The following is an 11,770-nucleotide window of genomic DNA, read 5'->3' on the forward strand; positions in this document are numbered from 1 at the left end:
CCGTCCATTACCACAAAATAAAAAAATTGAACCAAGAATATTTTGGAATTAGTCGTGAATGACGACACAGAAAAAAAAATCGAGGGACTGAGTTTGAATAAAAAAAATCTGATTTTTGAATTAATTTTAATTGATTGAGTAAAAAAGGAAAACAAATTGACAGAAAAAAAAAATTAGAGGGAGAGAGAAACGTTTGAAAAAAAATATATATGATTTTTTTTTAATTATAACTGATTGAGTAAAAAAAGGAAACCAAATATTCTTATTTTTTTTGAATCTCCTAAATTTATGGCATTATTAATTCCTTAATGTTATCTGTTTTTTTTTTTAATGATATTTAAAAAATGTTTTTTAGTATTATTTTTAAAAAACTTTTTTTAATAAAATGTTACAACCTGAAAATTTTATTGTTACAACTTGAAAGTTTTATTCAACTGCTATAACTTAAAAATATTAGTCTAATAAATGTCATTTATAAAATTTTCACATATATTAATATTTCCACTCATAGCTTTCACTCGTAATTAAGAGTCAATAATTGTGATAAAGACATTCCAAAGATTTTTCCAAGGAGAAAGTTAAAGGAATTGTTTGGTAATTGGTAGGGTATATATATATAAAAGTTGGTAGGGTGTATAAGTATAATGTATTAGTAATGTTTGTATTAGTTATGTTTGCATTAATTATGCTTACATGCTGAAATTATTTCTTATCTGGTTTGCTATATTAAAAAAAATATGCATTGCATAATTTCTAAAAAATTGTTTACAAAATACCCTCCACAAATAAAGTGGAAAGGATGTAGATAAGGTTTTAAAGGGTAATTGTGTATTTACTCATGACTAATAAAATCCTTTGCATTACTAATATCATGAATTTTCATGTATTTGTTATTCATATCTTAATACCAAATAAAGTATACAAGTTAGACATTAATTGAAAAAAGGTGTACAAAATAAGATACTAATAATATACAAAATTAATGAGCATACATTATTTTTTCTATGAAAGCCCCATAAAAACATGTGGATTTGAAAGCAAAATATTGGTCTTACTTAACAATTTTAGTTTTGTCATTTTATTATCACGATTCACGAGTAACAATCCAAAATCTTTGAACAATCTATATATCAATCAAGTATCTATGCAAAGCTGCAACAAATCCCTCAGCTTTGAAAACAAGGCGCTGTGGTATTTTTTAGACTTTTATGCTGCATTTTCTTAGGGAAAATCCTGCAAGATCTTCTCTCCATCACGGGAGTCTACTAAAGTAAATTTGTCTAAAACTACTCTACATTACTACACTTTGCATTCAATTTTCGCCATTTTCGATAATTCTCATCTTCTGAGTTAATTTTTGGATGGAGTAATTAGCCATGCATGCTCCATTTTTTTAATAAAGAAATAGATCCTATCCCTTGAGCATTTTCAATTATAAGAACTTATGCTATATTTGAAATCCAACCAAAAAGACCACCATATTCCTATAAGAATAGCTCCAGATCTAGAAATATAATGTCAACATCCAGCCCATTAAAGCGGTATGTGAGTAGGATTTTTAGGATATCATGAGACAGTTCGGTCCATCTGAACCCAGCTACATCGGGCTGTGGTGTTGCCTATCAAAAAATACTGTTTAGGAATACAAGCAAATCGAAGTTGTGTATCGATATAAATTTCATTATTTTGCTTGAAATACTTAGATTCTAAGCGACCTTATATCTTGGTGTAACTCAACTCGATCGATCAATCTACTAATGACCAAAATACTGGTAAGCAACTGCAGCGTAGCTATAGCTATTCATTACAACTGGGAAGAAACATTTGCTCGCAGGGAAATATTGGTATATCATCGTACAGTAATATTTTTCAAATGTTTTATTGTACATCAAGAAAACGTAATAATTTGTTTGAAAATCTATGATGAAACATACTACACATGTTCCATTTAAAAATGACATTAACCAATAACTTGTGTCATTCATTTCCTATCATAATATTCCTCATACATCTACATTGGTGGACCACGAAATTTGAAATTAGTAAATATACTAATAAATAATAATGCACATAGATCAATACATACAGACACACTGTTTACCTTTTTTTACTATTCAGAATGAAACGTTAATTTTAAAAAAGAAATGAGAAAAAGTTAATTACGCCAGATTTCCAGAAAAACTAATCCAGAGGAGCAACTATTCCCAGAATTGTTTTCCCAGAAACTTTTCTAATAATTATCTCCAAAGTCCAAATGCCACCTAAAAATTACATTACTAATAAACAATACCTCAAAGAGGTAAATTGTTCTTTCTAAAACAGAGTACGAAGAAGGAAAAATAGCGCCTAGCTGATACTTTCAACAGGAAATGGATAGGATCAGATAGACAAAACTCAAATAACCTTGGGAGAAGTCTGACCGTACTCTATGTACAAGGACATTTTGCTAATTCTCTGGTAGAGATCAAAAGGAATAGCGGGAGAATTTTTCTTATTAGGTCAAAAAAGTTGACTATCCATTCTCGAGTAGACACAGGACATTCCCTAGCTTGAGGTATTCTTCCCGTGCAGCATAAGATCGATATGCCGCCAGTCCAACAACGGCAACAGCAGCCACAACTGCAATTTTAGTCAGGAGTCAGATGGAATACAATAATTTGATTCAAAAAAATTGGCTCTAATATGCCAGGCCTATCTTCAGTGCCAATGTTCATTCATTCAGTTCCATTTTCTACTTCTCTTTGGAGATATCTTTAGGGGTATTAGATTCAAAAGTACCTGAAGTAAACATAAGAGAGCGATAACAAGATGACGATATCGTTTCTGGCTACGTCCAACTTCAGTTTCAGGAACACTTAAATGAGGGTGCTCTGCAGCAGTGACAATTCTATTGAACATGCTGTTCAGATCTCTCTCCTTCACACTAATGTGAATAGGTGCATCTATTCCAAAATTCTGACATATCTGGACAAATATTTCAAAATTTTATCAAAACAGCATATGTAGAAATAAAAACCAAGAATAAATCTTTTTATGTAATTCATTTAAAACCCAGGGTACATTCACTACATTCGATCTCTGCACAAATCAGAACACAATTTGATCAATGTAAATACCTTTGCTGAATCTTTTATTGCCATTGGATATGAATCAAGATCATCCTTTGCAGCAACAAATAGACAAGGCACCATGAAACCACTAACTTCCCCTCGCCTTGCCACAGTCATCACAATTCCGATGCTCTTTTTAAAGAATATTCATCGGAGCTAAAGGGGGAAAAAAGAAGAAAAAGTACTCACACAAAAAGCAAAGCATTATCAAGACAACGATGAAGAAGGAACCTGTCTATATCCAAGGTGATGGACTATGCCAATGAATTCAACTATACACTACAAGCTGCTAGTCACTTAGATCTTGCATTACTCACCTGTCATATGCAAACACTGCTACATCACAAGATGCCAAAGATTCCTTAGTAGATAGAATCATCTTAACTTCATCTTCTGGAATCTCCCTAAGTACAAGTGTTTTCTTAGTTCCCTGCAATAAAACCCGTACTTAGTAAGATGGCAATTACTTGGATGTCAATCTAAGGGTATTAAACAGTCCGGGTCAACCCGGAACCGGACCAGCCAGAGGGGGCAGGGTTGGGCTGGGTTCATCACAAAAACCGAGCCGCACGATCATAGCTGGAGTATCGACGGCCCGGAATCGGTCCAACCCGGTAGTGTCACATCACTCCTGAACCGGTTACCCAGACCAGCCCTGATTTTTTTATATGTATTAAGAAGTTAAAAAAAAAACTAAATTTTAATTAAATTAGAAAATATTATTTTAATAGAAAACTGGTCCATCCCGGTCCAGTAGAACCCGGCCCTGCACGGTTGGAAACGGACCCTCCCAACCCGATAACCAACCCAGAGTCCAGACCCCAGCCCGGCCCCTTAATACCCTTATGTCAATTTCGAAAGCATTCAGCAAGGGAATACAATTGCAAATGCAATGATCACACATATTGCATAGGATGCGCATCCATGGATCAAAGAAAAGCATGACTACTAATTAACCCTATGCATATTCGTAATGAATCATGTGCATAGAACCTAACACATGTAGGAGCTCTTACTCATATTTGCAGCACACTGGTACACCAGTTTTAGAAAGATCAACTAACATCCTATCAAGTCAAATGAGAATTCTTCTGAGAGCACTTACCCCAAGACGGTCAACAACATTAACAGCATAGTGCTCGTCAGTTGTCACCGCATAATTTTCTGAGAAAGGCCTTTAGCGAAAAAAAGTTATGCATCAGAAATTGCCAGGCTAAGGATAGTTAAGAAAATGACAGAAGGGAGATATGGTCATTTGGCTGGCCAATTACAAGCAAAATGGAAATCTGCTATATACAAAAAAGAATTTTGGAAAAATGCTTAATAGCCAGAAACAAGGACTATTATTAACAACAGCAATTCACTAGCTTAAATTCATATAGATACCTTCCCAACAACGACTTCAGCAAGGCCGACTTGCCAGATCCTTTAGGACCAAAAACAAAACACTGGTAAACATTTCGATCTGTCTGTTGTTTCTTGCGATCAACTGATTTTCTCCTGGTAAGACGGAGTGCTGATGCAGCACCACAGTTATACCCAATGTATATCAAGTTGGCCAAACTCTGAGCTGGTTCCAGCAACGTCATAAGAGCCCACTGATATTGCAAGAATAAGCAGTTTTGATCTTTAATAACATGCCTTAACAGAAATTATTTTTTGTCCGGTAGAAGTAGATGTCAACTAGAGTATGTGACATTATAAGCATTATATGTAAAAAGGTAAAAGTACACCAGAAATAGCAGACTAGCAAAATCCCATTTATTAATAAAAAAATCCTGGAGAGCAATCTATAAGATAAATATCCTAATGACCTTGTACACAGTTTTCTGAAGAAAAAAAAGGAAGGAAAACCAAAGTCAATTAAATTTTGGGTGGTGATCTATCTACTACATTTGAACAAGTTAACTGCTCAAAGCATGTAGGGCATGTAAGCAAGAAAGGTATATTTCCAAATTATCTGATCTTGAAAGGAAATGATATCGGATCTGTTGGAAGAAATTTGAAAGTATTATGAAACCCTCTTGACAGTGCAATAACCAGGAGAGGGGAATGAAGAAAGAAAGTTAGCAGTAAGAACCTCAGATAGGAAAGCAGAAAGAGACAAGCCCCCCAATGGAGTTCTTTCAACAGCATCCTTGTAGGGAGCTTCACCCCAGGGACTGCAATTTTTCAAACATAAAAAGCCAGGTTTAGCAATCAGCTCAGAGGGAAGGGCAACTAAAAAGAGAGAGAAGACGAGTCGAGAACACTTCTCAACATAAGATTCAAACAAAGAGGATCGGTGATAATGAGAAAAATTATTTTACAAAACCTGTACTAAAAGAAAATCAGATAACTGAAAAAGAGAAGTTGTCTAAATCAATCTGCAAGCATAATCCTAACTCATCCCTAGTAAAGTCAAAAGACTGAAAACTTCACATCCTCGCAATTAGCTGCACACAAATTACTCAGAGCTACCATTTAAGAAAAGACTCGACACTCTATATGAGATTCACGGTAGAAGTGTTACAAATCTGCTAAAAGCTGTCTTATTCGATCATTTTTTATGTGTCAAGCAAAAGCTTATAGGCATATTTCACAAATTCCCCCTATAGGATTGAAATAATTTTGTAATAACCCTTAGGAAAGTGGAAACAGATGTAAAAAGTGAAACAACTTCAATCAATGAATGGACAAGATTTGTAACAAGTAGTATCCTAATAACTAAACCTACAGTCTTAGCAGGAAGTGTGCACCAAAACCATCCAAACATACATAATTCAAAGAGCTCAAAGAAACCTTTTTACCTTTCCGGTGCAGTTGAAAAAAGATCATCAAGCTCAGAATTTCTGAGAACTCCATCCTGCATAAAACAAAGATTATAGATTTAGGAACAAAAAAAAAAGTTCAAAATTTCTGGTATTATCCAAAGAATTTTAAGGCTTGGCAAAAAGTATTTGCATAATCACCAGTCTTACTAGTATTTTGTTTTAATAACTGTGATGCCCAAGTCAGCTTGCACACACCTTGACTAATTCCACGGGACACCTGCTACCCCCACCAGCAGGTATCGAGTTACTCTATTCATCGAGGCTTGGACAGATGGGGAGAAATCACCTAGTATTTTGCCGCCACTGAGACCTCATGGATCTCAATCCACTTCATTGACCATTATGAATAATCTCATTTGGCCGGCGGGTTGGGGGCATAAGAAAAAACTCACACTTCACTGAAACAGGAAAGGATCAACAGACCACTGACATTTCAAATAGGAAATTGTTACACAACCAAATTCTGACATTTGTCTGAAATTTCTCCAAAAGAATTTCCACTCAAACTAGAGCATACCACCTACCTAGTGACATATTTGGAGGGGTTCCTAAATTTATCCAAAAAGTAGTAGGTACTTAAAACTTCAGTAATAGAATATATCTCAGACAGGAAAAATATGTAGAAAGCTATGTCCAAATCTCTCCAAGTCAATGAAAGGAAGACCAACAACTTAGATATGGAAAAATAACAGTGTGGAAAACAAACTCAAACTACCCAGATAAAAAAGAGATAGGGATATTATAAGACAAAATTGGCAAAAAGATTGCTTTCATGTTGGTATATGATGTGACGTGAAGATCTAAAAGATTACCCAGAACTCTGCAATGGTAGAAGTAAACACCTTTTGGAACAGTACTGACTGAGGATATTAATTGGTTTTGTGTAACGATAAAACTACTTCAAACAAAGACAAGAAGAGATGTTTGGCATTCAAAATATGTTATCCTCGTGAAAAAACTAAAAAAGTTTCGCCACCCTGAAGAAACAAAAATAAGGAAAAAAACAATACACCTGCAACTTGACACGGCTTAATTATGGAATCAAAATTGCAGTCAAAAACAGATAGAGCTCCTCTTTCGTCCAGATATGAGGACTGTAACGAGAAATAAATCCTAAATCTCTGTCCAAATCTGTAAGCTTGGACAAATTCTTAGTGTTCTTCCAATTCTCTGAGTCTGAATCTTTATACAAGCCAAGCAATTGGCGTCTGACCATCTTCCATTCTCTTTATCCTCTTCAAGTTCGCTTTGGAATCTTTAAAAAAGTAGGGACAATTGGAATTTGGCTCAATTTAATTCCTTGAAGTTCAATTTTTCATTTCTAATTTGGTCAAATTTACATTGTGACTAAATAATTGTTCATTAGTCTTAGCAACTAAGTTGAGCGGACTCTTCAGTTTCGATGCCGCACCCGTGTCAGATTCTCCAAGAATACACTACTTCTGGCGAATCCGACACACACCCCTTGACATTTTAAGAGCCCGAGCAACATTCTTTTGGACTTCCTGTATCAAAGATTGCTCTCTATCTTAACGACCCAAGAGTTCTGGTGAGATCAATTCACTGCATAACCTTTAGTTACTCAGAGCAACCCCACCCCCTAGAGACAATGGATGCATATAATGATCCACTTTATTATCAAGTCATATTAAATGCATGAAAAAGAAAACAGTTACTCCCTTTGTCCCAATTTATGTGGAACTTTTCGTTTTTTGAGAGTCAAAACAGTTGAAGTTTGATCAGGAATTTGTGCATGAAATCTTCAAAAAAAAAAATTAAATGAAATTTATATAATTGTAAATTATGTAAAAAGTACTATAAGTCACAATAATTGATAATTCAAATGTTTAAAAGATCCATGAAAAATTAATGGTCAAAGATAGACTTGTTTGAATCTCGAAATCCGAAAAGTGCCACATAAAATGGAACGGAGGGAGTACTTATATAAAAGAAAATGCATGAAAAAATAGTGTCATACTTTATCAGTGTCAAATGTGCTGAAGACCCCTTTCAAGAACTCCACTGCTTCGCTGGTCAGTTCCAGACTCTGCAAGCAGACAAACATTATTGAGAAGGGAACTAAAAGAAAGACAGCGTTCCACAAGAAAAATATGAGTATACCACCGGAGTTTTCTTGTAACAAACAATATTGTGTAAGACAACTTACACCTTCAGAAAAATGAAAAAAAAAAATGAAGCAGCATTGGGACAGAAAGACGGTTCCTATCATCTGATCCTTGATAATTTTCCATCATAGGAACTCTGAACAACGGACCTGATTCACCATGAACCAGAAACTCTGTGCAAACTAGGTCAACAAATTATTGATATTCGACATGATTTTTCCTGTTAGCCTCAGTGCCAAGTTTCTTCCAAACACAGACAGCCAACTATAACGCTAACAATATCTTGCACGAAACAAGTATCATAATAATCGTCTGCTTCAAAAATAGTCTCACCTGATCGGGAGCTTTTTTGAATGGTATTGTAAGGTTATCATCCTTCAGCTTGATTTCATCATTGTACCCAAATTTCCTTAACACGGTCCAAGTGGTCTCAAGTCGACCCTTCTCTATAAAAAGTGCATGAAGAAAAAGAAACCCTGTCAATGTAAGGCCCAGGTCATTTACACCTTGAGGTAGCTTCTCCTGTACTACTCTTTTGACACCCACTATCTCAGCAGGCTGCAGGGGAGCATTGAAGCACTTAATCTGCCAATTTTTTATGGAAATAAAAAACAGAAAATGCTATAGAATAAGGTTTCTTGAAAGAAAGTAATCGAATGTTTTAATAAACTCGAGGACTACAAAATGAAGAATAACCTGAAACTCATTAAGCTCTTCATCATTGAGAGCGTCATCCATGTCATGATCACAAAGAATAAATATCCGTTTCAGTGCTCTAACACAACGGGGTTTAAGAGCCTGAGTTTCATGATCAAAGAGTGGAGCTGTTGGATGAAGTACAGCTTTCTGAGCATAATAGAACACTTCAGGTACCTGTAAAGGTTAAAAATTATCATTCTGTTGAACTAAAAAACCTTTGCAAGGAAAAATCCCTAGTAACAAGTTGCACCCACCTGAACTAGGTTTGCAGCAGAACATTCTATGCAAGTCTCAATCTCACGGAACTGTTGCATGATTGGAGCCATCACTTGCTCAAGATTCATATGATGCTCCTCATCTCGCTTATCTAGCTTACAGCCAACAACAATTACCGGCACCTTGATCTAACCAATGGTAATTCAAGTGATTAAATGCATAGAAGTCACATTCTCATTTCTCAATGCAGACTATAGAAGTAATTATCCATCCAAAAAAAATTGCACTTAATTACTTTCCATAACAATGATACTGGAACGACTATATAATTGCATGAACTAAAAAACAAACAACACTTTCTAGGTTACAACGCCACAATACTAAAACTAACTCATGAATACATAGGCCTAATAATACAGAATTCAATCCATTTACAGCAAAAACACGTAAACTTTTCAGGAATTAGCAAATTTTGGCCAATATTTTAAAATGTGTGTTTTACCATTCCAATAGGAGGATATTCATTTTTTTTGTTTGATTCAGAAATATCTAAAAAAAATTTTAGAAAAATGAACAAAAATATTTTTCAAAACTACATTAACAATAACAATAAGGCACACAAAATTGGACACCTCTAAGCGACGGAACTCATAAAGCCAGAAAGTAGTCAAGCGATTGAGTGTAGAAGGCTGATCGCAAGCATAGGTAAGGACAACAGCATCGGCTCGCTTCAATTCTTCAGCAACCTTACCTCTGCTCTCCAAACTACACATCATCGCATACATCAATTCATCGAAACACTATAACCTTGATAACAAATCAACTATTCAATTTCCAAAATACACAACACGAACCTTGAGGAAGTATCAATGATCGTAACAGGAACATTATCAGGATAGAGATCGGCAGGAAGTCGAGTTGGAGGAAGCACCGGTGGAACTTCTTCCGGAAAAGTTTCACTAGCGGCAGCTGTAATGAGGCTTGATTTGCCAGTAGCACGGTCGCCGACGACGACGACACGGACGTTAGTACGGCCACCGGAAATTGAACCGCCGAGCATTTGAATGAGATATTGTAGATTTGACACTGCAAAATGGGAATCGAATCGAATCAAATCAAAATATATTAGTCACTTATTATTTTGTTCCTCTGTGGAGGAGGAGTTTTCTGTTGCTTTTTAATGGAGGATGTATGTATGATTGAGGTGTACAACTACTATGTGGAATTAGTGGAAGGTAACTGTCGAGAGTCTAATCCATGGCGGATGGGTTTTTTTTAGGAATTGGGCTTCTAAGTACTAGCCCACTATGAAAATCTTGGCATAAATAGTCATTTCTCTTTTAATATATTAGAACCTCTGTTTAAGTAATAGCCCAATATGTAAAGATTTAAAATTTTAATCATTTTATAATCCAACTTTTATACCTGGCCCATTTCCATGGCCATTTCTTTAATAATTTTTGTCTGACTTGACCAAAGTGTGACATGCTATCTCATAAGAATTGTGAGGAAGCGATTGTTGCTCATACGACATGATCGTACGAGGTCACAATGCACCCAATATGATCATCCGAGGTGAACATAAGTCTGAAGTTTCAACTCATAAATATAGTTCAAATTCAGACCTTTCATGAAAGTTAGGTTCTAAGACCATCTCTATTTTACTCTCCATTCTATGTATTTGAAGAGAAATAGAAAATGAGTTCTCCAATCACTCTTTATTTCACTCTCTATTCTTCAATTACAGAGAGTTGAATAGTAGTTCTCCAAATTTGGAGAACTACTATTCACCTCTCTATTTTACTTTTTGATTATTATAATATTATTTCTACTATATTACTAATTGAGTCTTTATCATTTGTAATTATTTTATAATGTAATATAACATTTAAAATATATTATTAACAAGTTACTACTTCGGCCCAAATTAATAATTTTTCAATTTTATATTTTAAAAGAAATGGTCACTTTAAATATGTAATTTAAAGTTATTTTAATATTATTTATATTATTTAAGATTATTAATTAAGTCTCTGATATTTATAATTATTTTCTAAGTAATATAATATCTAAAACATATTATTGGTAAGTATACTACTTCCATCCCGAATTAACAATTCTTCTAATTAAATTTTTAATTTTTTTTGTCATTTTAAATATGTAATTTAGATTATAATTAATTTTCATTATGAATTATGCACAAAATTTACATGATAATTCAAACAATCTACTTTTATGTTTTAGTGATAAGTGATTAAACTACACTTTTTAAAGAGTATGAAAATATTTGATGCAATAGTTCAAAATGGAATAGGAGGAGTAAACTAGTACACGAAATAATTGGATACAAGATGAAATTGTTAATTTAAACAATTTTTAGCTACACATAAAAAATAAAGACAAAAAGTGTTCATTCTGAACGCCGTATACATTAATAGAACAATTATGAGAGTAACGTAATAGTCTTGAAAGTTGAGTATTTATGTAGAATTTAAAATAAATTTAAATTTTACGATAATACAATATTTATGATGCAATTATATTTCATCAATGATTTCACTTTTATTTGAATTGTTCGTTAATATGTATTATATATAATATTTATTGCAATTTATGATATTTAGAAATTTAGAATAAAATATAATTTTATATTAAATGAAGAATTTGAAAATAAAATAAAATTATGTATTACATAAAGATTAAGAGTGATCATTTGCAAAAAGAAGAAATGATTCCATGTATATTATTGTCCTATCGTGATGTGGAGATAAAAATAACACCATATAGTTATTTAAATAATTCTGAA

At 33.8% G+C, this 11,770-nt stretch overlaps 1 protein-coding gene across 8 annotated transcripts in view; it reads right to left on the reverse strand.

Annotated features, from left to right (window-relative positions):
• LOC125813578 (mitochondrial Rho GTPase 1-like) overlaps positions 1 to 11,770 on the reverse strand; it is a 19,907-nt gene that overhangs the window by 6,614 nt on the left and 1,523 nt on the right. The window contains exons 1-12 of one of the 8 annotated variants that reach the window (XR_007442074.1): positions 9,819 to 10,100; positions 9,597 to 9,729; positions 9,003 to 9,152; positions 8,746 to 8,922; positions 8,383 to 8,634; positions 7,902 to 7,970; positions 5,900 to 5,955; positions 5,191 to 5,272; positions 4,497 to 4,708; positions 4,216 to 4,285; positions 3,428 to 3,540; positions 3,117 to 3,266 (exon numbers count right to left, since the gene is read on the reverse strand). Coding sequence is in view for 7 of the 8 variants with exons in the window: in XM_049493057.1 (XP_049349014.1) it covers positions 3,428 to 3,540; positions 4,216 to 4,285; positions 4,497 to 4,708; positions 5,191 to 5,272; positions 5,900 to 5,955; positions 7,902 to 7,970; positions 8,383 to 8,634; positions 8,746 to 8,922; positions 9,003 to 9,152; positions 9,597 to 9,729; positions 9,819 to 10,024 (1,520 nt within the window). In the remaining variant the exon portion in view is untranslated. Of the gene's footprint in view, positions 1 to 3,116; positions 3,267 to 3,427; positions 3,541 to 4,215; positions 4,286 to 4,496; positions 4,709 to 5,190; positions 5,273 to 5,899; positions 5,956 to 7,901; positions 7,971 to 8,382; positions 8,635 to 8,745; positions 8,923 to 9,002; positions 9,153 to 9,596; positions 9,730 to 9,818; positions 10,101 to 11,770 lie in introns of those variants that run through there. The other 7 variants (XM_049493057.1, XM_049493062.1, XM_049493063.1 and 4 more) reach the window with 7 other exon arrangements.

Source organism: Solanum verrucosum, unplaced genomic scaffold (assembly GCF_900185275.1).
Source record: "Solanum verrucosum unplaced genomic scaffold, falcon-dt-bn FXZP01000235.1, whole genome shotgun sequence".
NCBI lineage: Eukaryota > Viridiplantae > Streptophyta > Magnoliopsida > Solanales > Solanaceae > Solanum > Solanum verrucosum.